General features: G+C 42.1%; 1 protein-coding gene across 24 annotated transcripts in view; it reads right to left on the bottom strand.

Moving 5' to 3' along the window:
• Nucleotides 1-17,969, bottom strand: part of picalma (phosphatidylinositol binding clathrin assembly protein a) — a 26,925-nt gene extending 8,956 nt beyond the window's left edge. For 4 of the 24 annotated variants that reach the window (XM_062536653.1, XM_062536656.1, XM_062536659.1 and 1 more), the window contains exons 1-16: nucleotides 17,734-17,968; nucleotides 17,353-17,585; nucleotides 9,618-9,760; nucleotides 9,129-9,204; nucleotides 8,442-8,544; nucleotides 8,160-8,253; nucleotides 7,578-7,689; nucleotides 6,367-6,473; nucleotides 6,214-6,255; nucleotides 4,669-4,754; nucleotides 4,297-4,420; nucleotides 3,878-4,011; nucleotides 3,407-3,504; nucleotides 1,851-2,003; nucleotides 937-1,020; nucleotides 437-517 (exon numbers count right to left, since the gene is read on the bottom strand). In XM_062536653.1, the coding sequence (XP_062392637.1) occupies nucleotides 437-517; nucleotides 937-1,020; nucleotides 1,851-2,003; nucleotides 3,407-3,504; nucleotides 3,878-4,011; nucleotides 4,297-4,420; nucleotides 4,669-4,754; nucleotides 6,214-6,255; nucleotides 6,367-6,473; nucleotides 7,578-7,689; nucleotides 8,160-8,253; nucleotides 8,442-8,544; nucleotides 9,129-9,204; nucleotides 9,618-9,760; nucleotides 17,353-17,482 (1,567 nt within the window). In that variant the 5' untranslated portion in view covers nucleotides 17,483-17,585; nucleotides 17,734-17,968. Of the gene's footprint in view, nucleotides 1-436; nucleotides 518-936; nucleotides 1,021-1,850; nucleotides 2,004-3,406; nucleotides 3,505-3,877; nucleotides 4,012-4,296; nucleotides 4,421-4,668; nucleotides 4,755-6,213; nucleotides 6,256-6,366; nucleotides 6,474-7,577; nucleotides 7,690-8,159; nucleotides 8,254-8,441; nucleotides 8,545-9,128; nucleotides 9,205-9,617; nucleotides 9,761-17,352; nucleotides 17,586-17,723 lie in introns of all 24 variants that reach the window. The other 20 variants (XM_062536661.1, XM_062536665.1, XM_062536670.1 and 17 more) reach the window with 17 other exon arrangements.

Here is a 17,969-nt window from a genome sequence, read left to right as displayed (position 1 = left end):
TTGAGGATGGACAAGTTTAACAACACCCAATACAACTAAAGCTTTACCTCCTTGGCAGTATAGTTAAAATGTAATGCCTTTCAAAAAAAGAAAAACAAAAAGTACACTTTAAAAATTCCTCAGAGTTGTTGGCTAAACCAATATTGGCTATGAACAGGCAAGATCGCTCATGCCTTTCCTGTTACTGTCAGGAAAGAGTGTAAAACCCCACACACACAAAAACAGGCCTCTCGTAAGCACAAGCCCTCACTGAAGATCTCAATAAAGTGGGGAGCCCCAGTCAGGCACCCTGCTGTTCCTGCCCTTTTTCAGACAATGGCAGACAATGAGTTAGTGGACAGCTGGCAGGCAGACAGACAGACAGACAGGAGACTGGGGGGGGGGGGGGGGGGGGTAGAGGAACAGGCAAGCTGATCTGAGAGAATGGGACACCTACCTCCAAATAGGCCTGCTACAGCAGAGGGCTCAGATTGGAAGAGAGGAGTGTTAGGGTAAGGTGCTGGACCACAGAAGGAGTCTGACAGGCCGACAGGGAAGCACAAAGAGAAAGAGAGAGAGAAAGAAAGAAGAGAAAGAGAAAGAGAAAGAGAAGAGAGACAAGCAGAGGGGGACGTTCACAGATGGAAAGGAAAAGACTCAAGAGCAAGATCAAAGCAGACAAAGATTAAAAAAAAAAAACTTAGCAACATAATAATATAATGAAGAAATAAAATCATAACTGTTGTAAGGCAAAAATGGTAATAATTCAAACTTAAAATGAAAATGACAAAATCAGGAGTTGAAACTTAAAGTACTGAAATGTAATTGTTATAGCAGCTGGTACTAGAGGTACCTTTTACAGATGGCAACTACTGTAACAGTCAACCTAGGCACAGATCACACTCAATGTTTCCTGTGTTTCAGAAAACATGGCATCTGACAGTGGCAATATAGTACCTGTGATACACGGCTCTATGGAAGCTGTGCTTTCATGATTGGATGCAACAGAAGAGCTTGAATCATTAAAGGGATTGTAATAATCTAGAAAATCAACAACAACAAAAAATAATAATGAAACAAAATTTCAAAGATCATGACAAAATGTATTCTTATCACTCTAACAGAACTACAAACTGCCTATGCATCAAATGCTTTAAAGTAAAATAACACAAATGTATAAGAGGTTAATATGCAAACAGAAACAAATGCGCTACATGAGCAGACAGCAGGTCAGAATTTAAGCCGGAAAGCATAGATGAATGCCCACTTCACTCACAGTATCTCCACAAGCAGTCAGTCACTCTCTACCCAGCAGGCCAAGGAGTGCACAGCGCAGACCCCCCCCCCCCCCCCCCCACACACACACACACACACACACACACGACAGCAGAGGCAGACCCTCACTATCCAGACTATTACCCCATCTCATGATGGGAAAACCAAAGCCATGTTGCAGTGTCTCTTGAACACTCATACAAGCAAATACAGAATACCTATGCAAGCGCACACACACCCACACACTTCAAATACATTAACGTATTTGCTATATCTGGTAGGTCTCCATGTGTCATTTCGATCTCAAGAGGGCAACTTGTGGGTCTGTTCATGATAATTCAACACCAATAAGCACTTTCACACGAGCCCCTTTGAAGTTCTCATGAAATCGGCGACAGACAGCATCAGCATATCAGACCAACATCAGGCCAGACAGAAGGCACAGCAGTTATGATGCCTTAATGCTCCACACCATAGCCAAGGTAAAGTAACGCATGCAGGATAAGCACTGCAGTAGAGTGGTAGTAGCTTCCAAAGCGAAAAGATCAAACTTATAAAAGTAACCACTATCACATAGGGGGAAAAAAGCTGTTTACCACCAAACATTTCATGACTGGGTGTCTTAGAAGAAAAACTAAGACCGTCTGAAGACACAACAGGTAGATGAAGAGCATCGATAACAGGGTTTGTAAGGAAAGGGTTTAAGTTTGGAATGGAGTCATCGACAGCGTCAGAAGAAGTGAAAGGATCTACACAGGCAAAGAAAAGAGACACAGGAAAGAACAGAGAGATGTTAGAGGGATGAGCAGACCAAATCAGAGCATGCAGACTGTAACAGATACATGAAAATGACAATACAACAGCATATGCACGAAGATTCACAGAGAGAGTGAGAGACATACACATGAATTGAAACTGAAACAAAGTCTGAAGAAAAAATAAATGAACAAAAAATGCAGGGGCTCATAACTGCAAACTCTTTTTTATATATATAGTATTCAAAATTCAACATTAATCCACACCGCCAACACCTTTTATAAACAATTCAAGGATAGACACACTACCTCCATTAACTATTACCCACTTTGGTTATCCAGTAACCACATAGACACACATCATGCATACAGCACTAATGAATCATCTTATCTCACTGACAAATTAATCATCTCGTCTGACTCCCTGTACAGTCATCACCACTCAGATGTCCACGGAAAGGAACAAGCCTTGCATTCAAAAATCACATGGCAACAATTTGAATGTTGTGACCACGTATTGCATACAAAAGCCCAGTTTATATAATACTTCCATGTTGGTTGTGTGAGTGGGAGTAAAAGAGCCTTATCCAGAAGGCAGAAAGTTGACAGTTATAAACAATAAATAAACAAAAATACACTGGAACCTATTATTGTGGCCTGTTCAAACACATACCAAATATTGTGTTTTGCTTGTTCTGAACATAACAAATGTGTTGTGTCTAAACAGTCTAGTCAACCTGCATTTCCAGTTCCCACACCGTTCTGAATCCTTCGAATCACTGAAACTTTCACAAAAAATTAAGTGCACTAGATTGGGCAGATTACAGAGACTAATGCTAAATTCATTCCATTAGTGTTGATCACAGCTCATAAATGGATGCTAGCTTAGCGTCACTGCCCCACTCTCTGTAACAATTTAAAAACATCCACAAATAAATAAGACAAAGAAAAGCATTACCTAAAACAAGGTTACCCAAACATTTAAAATACTGTATATGTTGTGTAACACACTTGAGCCTACAAAGTACATTATCTAATCATGCAAGTCTTATCACAGTATTTAAACTCAAGCTTTGCTTACTTTACACACACATTACAGTGGTCCTGATAACCCCCGTTTCTAACAAGTGGCCAAAAGACCTTGATTAAACTTACCAGAAAGGCCTGAATCATTTTCTCTTGCATACAAGTCATTGCTTGTCCAAGTTGTTTAGCGCAAAGTTTTCCCGGCTAACATTAGCGGGTTTGTTGAAGGCATAAATAACAACCACTACTCTAAAGTGGTCAACAACTATTGTAATTAACTACAGAAGAAAGTGCCCGTTGTGCCGAGTCCGTCTCATCTCCCTGCTGCTGGAATACCCCCCCCCCCCCCCCCCCCCCCGAAGAGTACTCACCCCCCCAGGTGTTTGCTACAGGCAAGCCTGTGGAGAGAGGCAGCGTTGGCTGAAATGTTGGCTGCAGGTCCAGGAGGTCACTCGGCATCTTTGAAGTGCTGAAAGAATCAAAGGAATCAGAAAGACATTATGAGCTACCATTCACAAGCAGACAGACAGACAGTCCCTCACCTCCCTGTCAATAATATAACACCCCCCCCCCCCCCACACACACACACACACACCCACACACCTTTTCTTGAGATCAGCACAAGAGTGAAATTCCTATCTACATCATCCAAACTCATGTCATGGGAGGCAGGTGGATAACTATGATATTAACAATTTATGTGGTGGGGAAGAGATGTGGCTATACAGACATCAATACCCCCCGACATATTATTCACTGGTAGAGCACTTCACTTAAATGGCACATTTGAATGTAAAGAGTCTTTGAGAAATGAACGGGTTCATCTCTGGCCCTGCCCTTGCCTGTTTGTGGAGCTGGGTGTTGAGAAGAGGTCGATGGCAGGGGCGGTGTTGATGCTCCCTCCTGTCGACACGGGAGACGCAGCCGTGGTAGCGGAGGAGGGGGGCATCTTGGAGAGTTCTTTGAGACGCTGTTCCTTTTGCAGAGAGCAAAAGAACTAAAGTAAACAAGACAGGGCATGGTGTGGTGCATCATCCTTACACCTATATGTGCGCTGCTGTAGCAGGTGAGAAGAATGTTGTGGTGTGCTTGCTTGCATATTGGTTGACAGTTTCTTAAAACAATTAACTTCACTTTATTAACTACGTTATCTTTACTCTGCGACACGTAACATTATGGTAGCAAGTAACAGTGCTGAGGGGTAAGAGCAAATAACTCATCTGGACAGAAATGACGGCGGCTTCAAAAACAAAGACGATACCTTAAGAGCTTTCAAGCGAGCCTGCTCCTCCTCCAGAGCCGCCTGTTTTTCCCTTTCATCCACTTTGGTGAAGGATATGCCTGTGTTGGCTAGCGAGGACACGGCGTTGGACAGAGTGCTGGCTCTGGAGAGGAACGACAGGAAGAGACAGGCAGAGACTTCAGAGAGGAAGGCCAACACGACACCAAAAAACATGCTACCGCTAAGCAAGCATGTCTGCACTTCCATAATGCGATCATTACTGTCTCTTACTCCACGGTGTGCAAAGTATACTACCCAGAAAGGGATGAAAGACTGGTATGGGGTACAGGGACAGCAGATAGTTCTGTCCACGTATGCCAAGTGTACATTTTTTAAATTAAATAGACATACCTGCTTGCTGCTGTGGAATCTTTCACTTTTTTCCCTTCTAAGGAAGCCAAGTGCTGTTCTAAGGCATCCAAAAGGCTGCTTGGGGCCTGCCAAGAAATAGGTACGCCATTACTTCAATGGAGCCGGTAGAGGCGGTCAAGAAAACGAAGGTTACACACAGAGAAAAGTGAGCATGCAAAGTAGTTCCATCACAGGCACAAACACGGAGCTACTGTCCACCACCACAGAGAAAGAGGTTAAATGCAGATACTTACACAAACTGTAAACTGAAAAATGGAAAGATAAGGGGAAAATACAGAATATAAAGGTGGTTGTTGTCAGATTCGGTTATTAGACCTTCACTGCCATTAGATAGAAAGATCAGACTTGACAAAGAAGAGAGAAAAAGAAAATCCCCCTGAGGCCTTCTTGTTACTGATCAGCTAAGTCACGTTTGATGGCACTTCTTCAGCGCTAATGTGGTTGTGGGACCAACATGGCCGACAGCTTAAAAACTACATGCTGAAATAGTCACAGCCAAAATGGGCAAATTAATTTCTCACTTTATAACATTAAAATACATTACTATGAAAACACTCTAAAAGCACTAATAGATGGAAATTGTGGAGGCCTGAATCATCTCTTTGTTCATGTTAGCAGACATACTTAAGATTTTGTTTATTTAAAAAGGCAAACGCAGCGGTTCATGAAGTGATGTACAATCATTCCTTGGGTCAAACGATGACATTTCAGGCAGGCGAATTTCAGCATGTAGCTTTCATTTGTGGCTTTTTTTAATTGTAGTGTAAAGCTGCATAGCAAGTGAAGCTGGACACCAGACATGCTTTAGCTGATTAACATTCGAGGTCAGAGGGAAATATGTTCATTAGATTAAATCCTGAACAGATCTTTAAAATCAATATGAGAATGTCCAATCAAAACAAAACAATTAAAAAAAAAATTTTTACAAGAGAACCTCCAAGCATGGAGACGGATCCCTTTAAGTGCAGCTCTTTCGCACCGTTTCTCAAGCCATGAGGCAACCAAACTTCAGCATGAACGGCCTCGTAAAGAAAAACCTCTCTGGTTACCCAGGACCTTCTGCTTTGGTCTCTCTTTCGTTTCCCTTTTACTAGCCAAGAACACCAAGAATAATGGCTCAGCATTCAACCATGTCAAATACGAGTCCCTAACCTCTCCACATATACAAATAGCCCCTTGTTCCCAGTTCACCTTTATGTGCTGTATACAGTTCAGATCGAGGAGTAAAAAAGCAGTTGAGAAGAAGTTTATTGGCTGCGAGCTGGTTAGCATGCGCAGACAGCCTGCATGCGCAGGGCCACGTGAGGCCAATCTGTGCAGAGTGGAGTTATTAAGAGTGGCGAGGTGAAGGTGAAGGTGCGGTGGAGGGGGGAGCAGTGGGGGTGGCAGGTGGAGCCAGTCAGTGCACACAGGTGCTGAGGAGCTGGACAGTGAAGCCAGAGGGGCAGCAGAGGCCAATGGGAGGGTGCACCACTCAGAGAGAGAAAGCCAGTGTGTGTGTGTGTGTGTGTGGGGTGGGCTTACCTGGGAGAGATCTGGTATGTCGCCTCGGTCAATTCCCACTTGCTGTTTTGAAAGAGAAAGAAAGGAAGTGCTTGTTTACTCCAGCTATGCTAATGGGATGGTCATTCCTCAGTCAACATCAAATCAAGTTCCTTCATTCGTTAAAAGTCTTACCTCAGCAACTTTGAGAAACTCTGAGATTCTGGTCATTCGCGTGAGGAATTTCTTGTAAATGTCAAGACCCTCTTTACACTGAGTTTTCTTCATATCAAAGTACTTCTCTGTAAATTGAAAGGAAGATAATACTTGAAGTCAGGTAGGAGAAACCGCACAGACCTTTAAAATGATAAACATCTACTGCTGTACCATGTCTAGTGCTGTACACTGAGCAGTTCTCCTCATGAGCATAACAATTTCAAAATGGACCAACGGGAGTTAACATGATGTACTCTCCTGAATTGAGGAGCTCCAGTACATTGCCAAAAGAGAGAACACATCCACTGAAGAATGTCACACCAGGTCACTAGTCCCTCCATGGGTAGATTAATTCAAACAAGAAGATGCAGTACTGTCAGTCCTCTGCAGGGGACATTTGTATCCCAGACCAACATGTTCCAGTTACCTTGAGAGATACTGGATCTCTCCTCTATCAAAACGGTAACAGAATAGCAGCCCGTCTTTCACAACAACTTTCTATTCTCTCAACTTCCTTTTCTCATATTCACCAAAAAAAATATGCTCTACTTTTTCTGGCAAAGGTTAAGGTTAGGAAACAGGACAAAGGTTAAGGTTACAAAATCAAATATGACGCAGTGCCAGTCCAGCATGACTTCATCAAAAAAATGAATCACATTCCATCTGGTGGAGAGGCACTGTTTATGTTGCAACATCACACACACACGCACAGACTAGGGCCACTTGAACCATCAGCAATATGTATGCCATGGAGGAAGTTTGTTTGTGTGCTGGCAAGCTTGAGTGCAAATGATAATCAGCATGGGTCAACAGCAGAGTGCAAAGGTTCCTTTACAGGAGTACAGAGAAGGCATTATGTTGAGATAAGGGACTTACTGAAGCTGACAACAACTGCCTAGGCAACACTTTTAACTCATTGTACTGCTCCCCATACATGTGTGTATAGACACAAGCAAACACACATTAATAGCTGCTGAAAATAAATGACATCAATAACTGTTGAAACTAAGTGGCATTAAAAGAAGAGAGTAATCAAATATTTGAACATGTAGACTAATCAAACAGAGATCCGATCCATTGTGAAACTGCTCTGGGATCCAACAGTGTTACACATTCTTGTGCTCTCAATGCCTCCTTTCAGACATGAACACCTTGCCCCTTGAACATAACTTTGCGTCAAGGCCACATACCAAGTAGGTTGATAATCCCTTCATTATAGGCAGCAAACAGTCGTATGGCATCTTTGAACAGAAGCATGAAGGCAGCATTGATGACCCCATTTGTGAGTTCATTGGCATTGACCTGGGGAGATGGGGACAGAGCAAACAGCGTAAGGTCACTTCAGGAAGCAGCAAACATCCCTGGAATACGGTGGGAAACCTCTGTTAACCTTCTAACTTTTATCTACCACCACCAATTCATGGCCTACTGGCCTCAAAAAGTGGCTTCAGTTACAGGCCTGGAACTGTGGCTTGAGTGTCATTTGATTTAGGTAACTTTATCTTAACTTCCTGTATTAGACCTTATTTTCACCCTAATACAGTCACTAGCACGATATCAATTTTACCCAAATATGGAGTGTACTTCAAAATAATAATAATACTCATAATCATAAACTGAGGAAAGCTAAAACTCATATCAGCTTTCAATGCCACATTACCAACAATATAATATAGCAGCATTAATAATATACAAGATGCTGATCACAGCATAATGGCCTGGCCGCTACAAAGAAAGACATGCAGGCAGGCAGGCAGGCAGGTACCACTCACATTGAAATCAAGAAGGGCATCCATCTGATTCTGGATGATTGGGATGGTCTTCAAGAGTTTCTCAGTATTCATCGTCCTCATGACACCATCCGCCCTATTCAAAAAGATGAAGGTTTTACAACCATGTGACGTCAGAAACAGTAAGCAAATATGTTGACCACATTGCCATAACAGGGTTGGGTCTGTGAGTGTGGGCATTTCCTAGGAGTGGACGACCAGCCATAAATAACACCAGAGATTAGTCAACAGAAATGTGCAATGAACATGTGATAGGTGCCATACCCTCTTTTTACTTTTGTGAAGTCAAAAGCGACTTGGCGGTAAGACACAGCCTTCTCATTCAGGTAGCGACTATACCTTCGGATGAAAGTTGACATGTCATAGCCTGTGAAGGGGGGAAAAGCCAAGTGTTTCAAATGATGTGTAGATTGCAATTCTGCTCATCTTACAAATAGTAGCATATACAAATAGTGGTAGAACTTTTGATCCATTCACCTGTTACTTAATGAAGCCCCCCTCGACTTGAGACATTTGTCATAAACAGGCACCCTGTGTCTTTGGCTACTCAACCAGCCAAAACTTACTAAAGCTAAAACTAAAACTAAAACTATTTATATCTCCATCAGGCAAAAGAGGAAGAAGGAATCTAACCAACAATCTTTGAAAGCAAAATTAGCTTTCATACCCCATGCAACATATCACATTACAACAGAGCTCAATCGCAACAATTTATTAGCATCAGTGATTGTACAACTAGCCTTGGTTGCTACAACTCAAGAATTACTCAAGAATACACAAAGGAGAGAAACAAAAAAGGAATATTGATTTGTTAAACAATTCAAATAGGACTTAAGGCAGTCAGGTTAGAAGAAACCTCAATTTGTGGAAGATACCAGCCTATAGCTTCTCCACAAAATTCTTCAAGCATGCAAATATTTGGCATGGATCAGAATTGATGACATTCCTTACCTTGTAACCCACTTTTATCCAAAAAATTACTGAGGTTGAATAATGTGTTTCTTGAGGCCAAGTACTGAATAAACCTCTGCAAAGGACAAAAGCATAGTGAGGCCTCAAGTTGCATGATCAGCTTCGGAGGATTTTTTTCATTTAATAAGAAATTAAATTCATAGTGGTAGAAGTAAGAGCTTTGTTATGTCTATGGACGGGAAATTGACAATGCAACATTCAAACTAGAGACACTTCTTCAATCGCATGGCTAATGTGTGTAAGGAATTTAAGGAAACACTGAAACCAAAGCTTTTACAGCTTTGCTCTTCTATCCATGACCATAAAATCTAGGCCTACATCAGAGGGATTAACACTTGAAAGCATTTGAAACGTTAATCTGGGAAATGCCAGACTGAGCAAAAAAAAGGTAATTTTAATGATTTCATATTTTAATTTAAGGATCAGACACAGGACCAGCATTAAACAATTAAATAAAATAAGTTTCACCTCGTTGCCGTAGACCATGAGGTGGTGTGTTGCGATGAGAGACTTGAAGACGACCACCCAGCTGGTGTTGGTGGTCCTCTCAAACAGCGTGTCTGCCAGCTGCGGGATGTTCACGTTCATCTCATTGGTGCACTGAATCAGGTCTACAAGCAAGAAAATACACAAGGAGCGTCAAAGTTGCAGTTCATGTTGCATTTATACACACACACAGACTGCGTTTACATGCACTTTAGTATTCCGGTTGTGAGGCTTATCCATTTTGATCATATTCAGGATATGGTGTTTACATGAACACAGAGAATCCCGGTTATTAATATCCCTGTTTACATGATGAATAACAGTATTCCGGCTACCAACAATAAAGTTATATTAGCACTCCGTATTCCGGTTTCTAATGCAATACGTGTTTTGCCTGAGAAACCGGGATAAGGTGTATGCATGGAACAGTTCCCCGGTTTCTCTGGGAGTAGCCTACACCACCTAGCATAACCGGGATACTCGTTAGCGGGATAAGGGCTTCCGAAATCCGAAATCGGGGGTATGATGTTTACATGTGCAAATACGAAACTAGGATACTTTAAAATCCCGATCATAACCAGGATACTAACGTGCATGTAAACGCAGTCATATATACACATGTTCTCTGGAGCCACAAACAGCCTGTGCATTATTATGTCTTTGGCCTTGTGGCCAGTGGTGGGTGTCCCAGCCAGCCTTAGGGGTAAAGCCACCCAAGCAGAGAGCGCTCATTTTGGCTGGTCATAAAACCAAACCCAGAAGGAGGAGCACCCATCATTTATGTGACAGAGGGAGATCCTAATAAGACTGAACAACATGTACTTGTCCATTCAACTCAAGCAATCATGTGGAGTAGGTCTACTGGCTGGATGTAGGACAGTACTACAGGGTAAACGGTCTCCAAGCTACCATGTCAGCCATGCATGAGAGATTGCCCTTTATTACTGCCCTATAGGAAATGTGCTTTCCGAGCAGACAAGAACCCATACAGGACACAAGAAAACAATTACCAAAAACAGACATGGTCAGACATTAAAAAAAAAGACCAAGCAAATAGTGAAGAACATGGTGCAAGACATGTTGCAAAACATGTTGGTCAGAATGTGGGCTACTGTTCATTCACACTCACTCCCACTCGGCTGGTAATCACTCAGTCACAGTCCACTCCCACTAGGCTAGTAATGAAGTTGCTTTGAAAATAAACAGCATTAGAGCTCCACAGCAATACAACTTGTCAGTAAATGGCTTCATCTACAGCCTCTAGGACGGCAGGATTGTCAATGAGTAAATCCTTACAGAAAATAATGAAAACAAAATCTGAAAACAGGGATTGCTAACCATCCATTACTGAACTTTTATGTTGCATTATTGTTTTGAAAGCACCAAACTCACAAGGAGGTGAATGATGAGACTGTTTCTCTGAAGTGATTTGAAGGGGGAAATTAGGTCGTTTAATACACTGATACGCTCACCATGACGCAATTCCCGCAACTAATTTACAGACATTGCAAGTCTTTCTTTGGTACAAAAGTAGCAAAAAAATTGACATTGCAAGACCTGCACTGAGACTATTCTACATGTGCAGACTGTAATAACTGTTCAAACATTATCTTTTGCATACTATTGTATTGAGAACTATACTATCTTCAAACTCCCATCACACTATTTACACTGGGCGACTTAATCATAACATGTTTAAGACTGAATAAGAGAACATTACCCATGAAAAAAAAACATGTTTACCTCAACAAAAACGGGAATGCAAATTTGTCAATATTAGCTCTCAAAACATGACCTATAAAAGAATCAAGTATAGCTATCACAATGCATACAATGAATGTAAGCATCAAATGTATGATTAGACAGAATTGTTTGCTCAACTTGAGCTAGCCCAGATAAAACAACAAAATAGAAAGGTTTCAGTCAAAATAAAGAGTAAAACTGCAGGATCACACTATGACATTTACTGTGTACGATGTACTGAGATGTATGAACGCCCTACCTGTGCAAACTGCATTGACCATTTACTCATTAACAAAGACCAAGCGTGTGACAACAAAGGGCTTTTAGACCTGACAGAAAAGAGCTAACTGGGGCGATGAGTAGGGGAAGCCAACATCAACAGGTCTCTGTTATAGATCACAGCCAGTAAGCAGGTGAAACATGTCTAAATAGACCAGTCTAGAATAAGGCTCGACAGAAGGACCTCTGAGCCAATTACAAATGAATTGCCTTCACTATAGCACAAAGAACGTATGCTACATTATTTAGGCTACAAGTGTAACATATTTTAATGAGGATACGTGAATGAGCAAATACGTTTTTTTTTTCAGTGCTTTTGTTAACCAACTGGGTGTCTATCAAAAGAAAAGGCAAACACAAAGATCAGGAATAAAAAAAAATCTCGTCACACTCCAACCATATGAGCTCTGTGTTAGATCAAACATTCAACATGTTAGGTTAAAAGTTCTACTACAGTGAGTGTGGACACCACTCCTGACGGTCTGACAAAGCGGTAGAATGAATACCTCTATTCACTTCACTGAATCACATGATGGGAAAGTGAACAGACATGCACCCCACCACCACACCCCCCCCCCCCCCGGAATTGCAGGTGGCAGTTGTCAATGATTACTCAATACGGAAAGAAAGGATAAGTAACCAAGGAGCCTAGCTTAGATGGAGTACAGTATGTCACTCTATTTGCATCAAGTATTTCCCATGCAATATTATGAGCTGATACAACAATAATGTCATAAGCAATCAGGATACATCAAGGGCTACATCCTCCACCACTCGTCAGAAAGACTGCCAGTGCATTTTCTACCAGACTCACCAGAGATGACACAGAATTTAAAGTATGCAAAGGAAACGGACTGCTAAGTCTCAGAAGAACCTGGTATAGGACTTTGGTATAGATTGTAACATTGCACACATGCTTAAAAGGGGGCATTGTAAAGTTGAAATAAAGTTTGTTCAACAAGAATATGAAGAGTGTTCTAATGAAGAGCTTTAGGAGAGACAACCTGATGAGATGAGAACAATGACATCATTCAGGCTGAATGTGAAACACTGAAGGGCTAAGGGCTGCCACCTGCTACTTCTCTAAGAGTAACTGTGAGGGGGGGGGGGGTGTTTGTAAACATCAAAGCCTTTTCTGTGAACCCATTTAACTGCCTCAAAGAATCAATATCAAGCAGGGAGACACATCTTCCAAGAATCTGTGAGGCACAATAAACGACAATATTTGGCTCACAGACCCACCCCGTTCCAGTAAGCAACACTACCTAAGCAACATCAAATATGCAAGTTTCCATAAAGGTGCAAGTTTCCATTACAAAATAATACCCAAAAACATCAGAGCAGCAATCTTTGCGCTTTGCAATTATCCCAAAGCCGAACACAGCCTCATCACACGTGTTGCATGCTGTATTGAGCTAGTGGTAGGATAATGCACAGCATGGTCTGTGTGATTGCTCTGCCTTCCAAAGAATAAGCTTACTGGTGTGGCACTAGTCCAGCCAAAAAAGATATGCAACAGCAGAGAGATGTCTGACGAGTCGTGGAATACAAGTAGGCTATTTGAAACGTAAGCCAACCTATGTTACAATTACTATTTGTATCAGAAAATAAAAAAGGAGTAGACCTTTCAATATATTAATGAAACCATTACTCAATAGATCACTTAAATTTAATCAGTCTTGAAGGCCCTTTTCCCTTGGAGATGATGTAACCATACAAACAAAACTTAATCCAGTACCAGACAAAGGATAAGTCTAGATCATTTGATGCGATTTCTTTTCAATTACCAAATGCCTGAGTTGCAATTTTCCAACAATTTAGGCCTTTTTGTACCAGACTTAATGCTTGCACGTCCCTATCTATCAATCTTTCCTTTTGAAATCCTCAAACATTTTCTTTCCTTCTGTGGTAACATCCTGTTGGCTGTTTACATTTCGAGCAGTGAACAGACGACAAGAATGCAGGAAATGCTTTTCCTTCAGAAGCCCACCCAATCAGACAGAATCTCAAGCAAAAGACCAGGGGCTGGGGTGGGGGGGGGGTCACTGTAAACAGTCTGTAGCCGAGTCCTCCCCAAGCCATTCAAACACTGAGTGACTCAAATGCATGTGAGACCTATGCATTAGACTCCTTTGCTAATCATACTGTACACTTGTGGCCACCTGGCGAAGGTCATTTGTGACCACTGCGTAGTGCATTTCATTCCAAGAAATGACTTCACATGGAAGAGCTATGGACAACATGGAAGACATAAGTCAACCCATGGAAAGATTCCAACAGGGAAGTAAATGCAGACAGAATATGGTAGGCAGGGAGCAGTGATCATTTTAGTTCATGATTCACCTATGAACAGTTACGCAACAAGCACTTTTGAGTGCTCTTAAATGCTTGTGGATACAGTAGCATGCTGTTGGGAACACACCCAAGCCTTCCCCATATAGACGAGGTCCTATATCTGTAGCTCGAGGTAGAATCAGCTGGTCAGCAGAGTCGCTCGCACATTGTAACCTGTTCACCTTACATACAGTGGTAACAGAATCCCCCCCCTTCCCCATCAACCCCCTCACTAGAGAGCGCTGCAAAGCATGGGGAGGCCAGGCCTCTCACTTTTTAAATCATGATTCTGCATCTAAAGAGCTTTTCATCGTTATAGCGGGCTCCATTCAGCGCGGGCAGAAGTGTGTCAGCACTCCTTTTGAGTGATTGTCACCCGATGCCGCTTCAGTCACATGCTCCAGTTCTGCTGCACAACCTGCTTGGGGTTCTGACTGAGTGCACTGGTGGCAAACTGGGTCTGGGCAGAGTTCAAAGGCATCAGAAACATGCTCCAGCCTCGCTCACATGACCCACAGTGAATTACTGGCCAAGAGGCCCTGTAACTCAATAAACCAAAGGTACACGACACAACAAAGATGGTCCTTTCTCTCTGCGCAACAAGGCATTTCACCTGTGACAGACAACTAAACCCTAAAAGGAGGCCAGACTACGTAACACAGCTATATGGCCTTTCTTATCTACAGTTGGAAGAGGATACACATGCATAGCACGTAAACAATCCACAAAGGTTATTTGATTTATATTGGTCAAAATGTAGGACTTCATTTAGATTAAATGAATCTAGAATCTAATGTGTTGGCTAGAGCATGGTTTAGCTTAAACTACGACCATGCTGATGCAGGATTCAAAAACACAGTTCAGAACAGACTCAAGTGTACTTATAGTGAATCAAACAGGAGCAGTGGATATATTGCAGCATCATTTGGTTAAATGGTGAAACTGTTGTGCAACCAAAAATAGACCAACGCAACCTTGCTTAGGTGGTAAGCTTGGCTACTGGTAGCTCCAGACTCCTTGTTTGTACAAACAGTAGCCTAGACTCCTAGGTATATGATCCTACACACCATCTTCACAGCACAATCCCCCATGGAGGAACCTCTTCAACTTCATCATCTTCCCAAAGTTGGTAGACAGGCCAACATCAATTCTGACTTAACTTTGTTACATGGCATGCGATATCTTTGTCAAAAGATACAAATCACAGGCCAAAAATATATGTAAAAAAAAAAAAAGATACAAATCACAGGCATCTTCTCTTATTTAATTAAAATCTACCTTTAAAAGAAAGTCATTTGCATTTGAAGAGAGGATCACATGAAAATGTTATGCCTAAAAGCACCGGTTGTGGACTCCAGGCAGCTCTGTGGGTGACACAGATCGATGGGAAACAGCAACTTGGCAAGGCTCAGACAAACTACCAAATGTCACTTACAATCATATATTCACAAACACAACACAAGTGCCACTAGAATACTTGTACAGCCCGGAAGCCCAGCCCAAATCAAAAGACCTGGGACCATGAGCCATATCTCATGTTCAAATCAAACGGCTGGGAGGGGGATAGTGAGACAAGCATCTATTTTTGTACAAAAGGAAACTCCAACACAAGAGCACGCAGCCACCCTGAAATACCTACAAGCGTCGTCACATTCCTTCTTTGTGCTCACAAGGGCCAGACAACAGAACGAGTATTGAGCAGCCCAGTAAGCCCACTCTTAGGCCAGAGCTAGGAGCCCCCCTACGCTCGCATGATCAGCAGTGAACGCCACACAGTCCCGTATTTAAATACACTAAACTCAGCCTATGACATTTCTTCTTATGTTGCCAGGGCTAAATATAATCTCTCAGAGGAAATCAGCTGCACATGGCTGTAGCCACACACCATTAGTGTGTATGTAAATAAGCAGTGTCGTGTGAGAGGCTCTTGATGTGGTAACATTCTGAGCCTGCACCCAGCTCAGACTCCGGCGCCCTGAAGATAGTCCAGAAATAAAAAGGGAGCAAGAACAAGCACATTCTACTGGAGCAACTGCCAGGCAAGCAAGATAAACTCATTCAAGACTGCCTTGCCACTTCTTTTACAGGCACCATAAAGATGGTCATAGTCTTTCAGGACAAAGGCCAAAGCTGACAATTAAAGAGTTGCCTGAGATAGAGAGAAACGAAAATAAAAACTAATATACCAGTGCTTGAAGAGGTCAGTCCTCTGACACAAGTGTTAAAAGTCAGAAACAGTGCTCCAAAACACTCCTTACTCTTCACAATAAAAACAATAAGGTGGCACACTGGAGCATGATACCCTTATATGTTGTTTAACTTAATAACAGCGACATTTTTGTTCATAAACAATAAACCAAAAGTAACACATGTTTAATAAGGTGTCAAAACTATACATCAAAACCAAAATAGAAACAAACCTACACTCCAATAGGCTGGATGCAAGTCTATATAATGACAAATCTTAAGAAACATAATATAGCCTAGCATAAACAAAACATGTCACCTTTGTCCACCACATTCGAGCAAGGCTAAAGCTAAGGTGGTTAGAGGAGGGAATAGTTTTGACATGTGTGACAATGTCAAAAAGACCAAAGGTCACTGAAACTTAAAACGTAATTTCATTAGCCTTCTTTCGTTGTAGCCGTCCATTGTGCCAGACCAAACTGGCTCACACTTCACAGGTAACAGAGCAAATGGCAACATGAACTGTGGGCTTAAACTATTTGCAAGCCTCTGAGGGTCTTTCTAAACTAAACATAACATGTAAATTGGCCACTTTACAACCTTAAAAACTGACCATAATAACCAGAATGCTCAAACAATTTGGGGGTGTTAAATACAAACACACAGCTATCGCTGAATACATTACTAGATAATATGAACATAACAACATACAACAGATGGAGAACTGGGCCATCTGAATGTAGTTAATTATTTGTTGCGTCCAATCTTTAGGGGAGGGGGCAGAATGCGAGCAGCTGAACCGTAATCCACTTAATCGCATCGTTTACGTTGTGTTCTGGCTACCTGTTTAGAGCCATAGAGGTTTTTTGTAGAGCTGGTAACGTTAGCTAACCCGTCACATTTCTTACACAGCCATTTGTCAATCGAGCAAAGGAAAACCTCTACAACTGTGGTAGATGTTAGCTAGAAATGCTACAGACCTAGAAAGTTGGCAAGCTAACAAATACTACGCCAAAGACTAGCCTGTTATTTAGGCCTCAGCTGGTCTAACCTCCATACAAAAGGCAACACTGAAACATGTCACGTTCACGTAAACCGCTACGTCTACTCTGCCAGGAAGAGAGACAGAGACCGCAACATTGTATCAATTTTGTATGGTGATAATGTTACTTACAATCCAAATGTTTCTTTTTTGGCCCCATAATTTCGTGCGTGGTTGCCTTGCACACCGTTTTAGACACCGCAGAACCGGTGACACTGTGTTGGGCTGCAGTTATCCGGTCCGTTATGCTTTGTCCAGACATCTTCTGTTTTAACCAAACAAGCTGCTAAGGCGAACTAAACGTTATGTGAATCCGATGGAACTGCTTTTGTCCTCTTGGGCTTCCACGACTCCAGCGCTTGACACTGGAAAAAGAATGAAAAGACGGACAGAGATGAAATGGCTAGCTGATAGCCAGATATTTAGCCACAGCCACTTCTATGGTTACACAAGGCTATCTCACAGTATATATTCACAAAGAGTTTATCAAACGATGAACATACACCGGCCTACCCAGTGAACTCCTTTCTGTAGAAATCGTCCTCTTAGAAACCCTCTCTCATACACTCTCACTCTTTCTCTGTCCCCCCTCCTTCAGTGTCCTCCTCTCCGTGTTCGCCTCCCCCTGCTGGGTTTAAAAGGACCGGAGGCTTGCAGGAAAATGGCGGGTCTGCTTCCTCTGTGTAGACCTCGTAGGCAGACGGACGGTGGAGCCTCCAAAGGTTTGGGTGGAAGTTGGTAGAATACCG

The sequence above is a fragment of the Sardina pilchardus genome, chromosome 5, assembly GCF_963854185.1.
Source record: "Sardina pilchardus chromosome 5, fSarPil1.1, whole genome shotgun sequence".
In the NCBI taxonomy this organism is placed as follows: Eukaryota; Metazoa; Chordata; class Actinopteri; order Clupeiformes; family Clupeidae; genus Sardina; species Sardina pilchardus.
The sequence above is the reverse complement of the archived record's forward strand: the minus strand, read 5'-3'. Positions and strand labels throughout refer to the sequence as shown.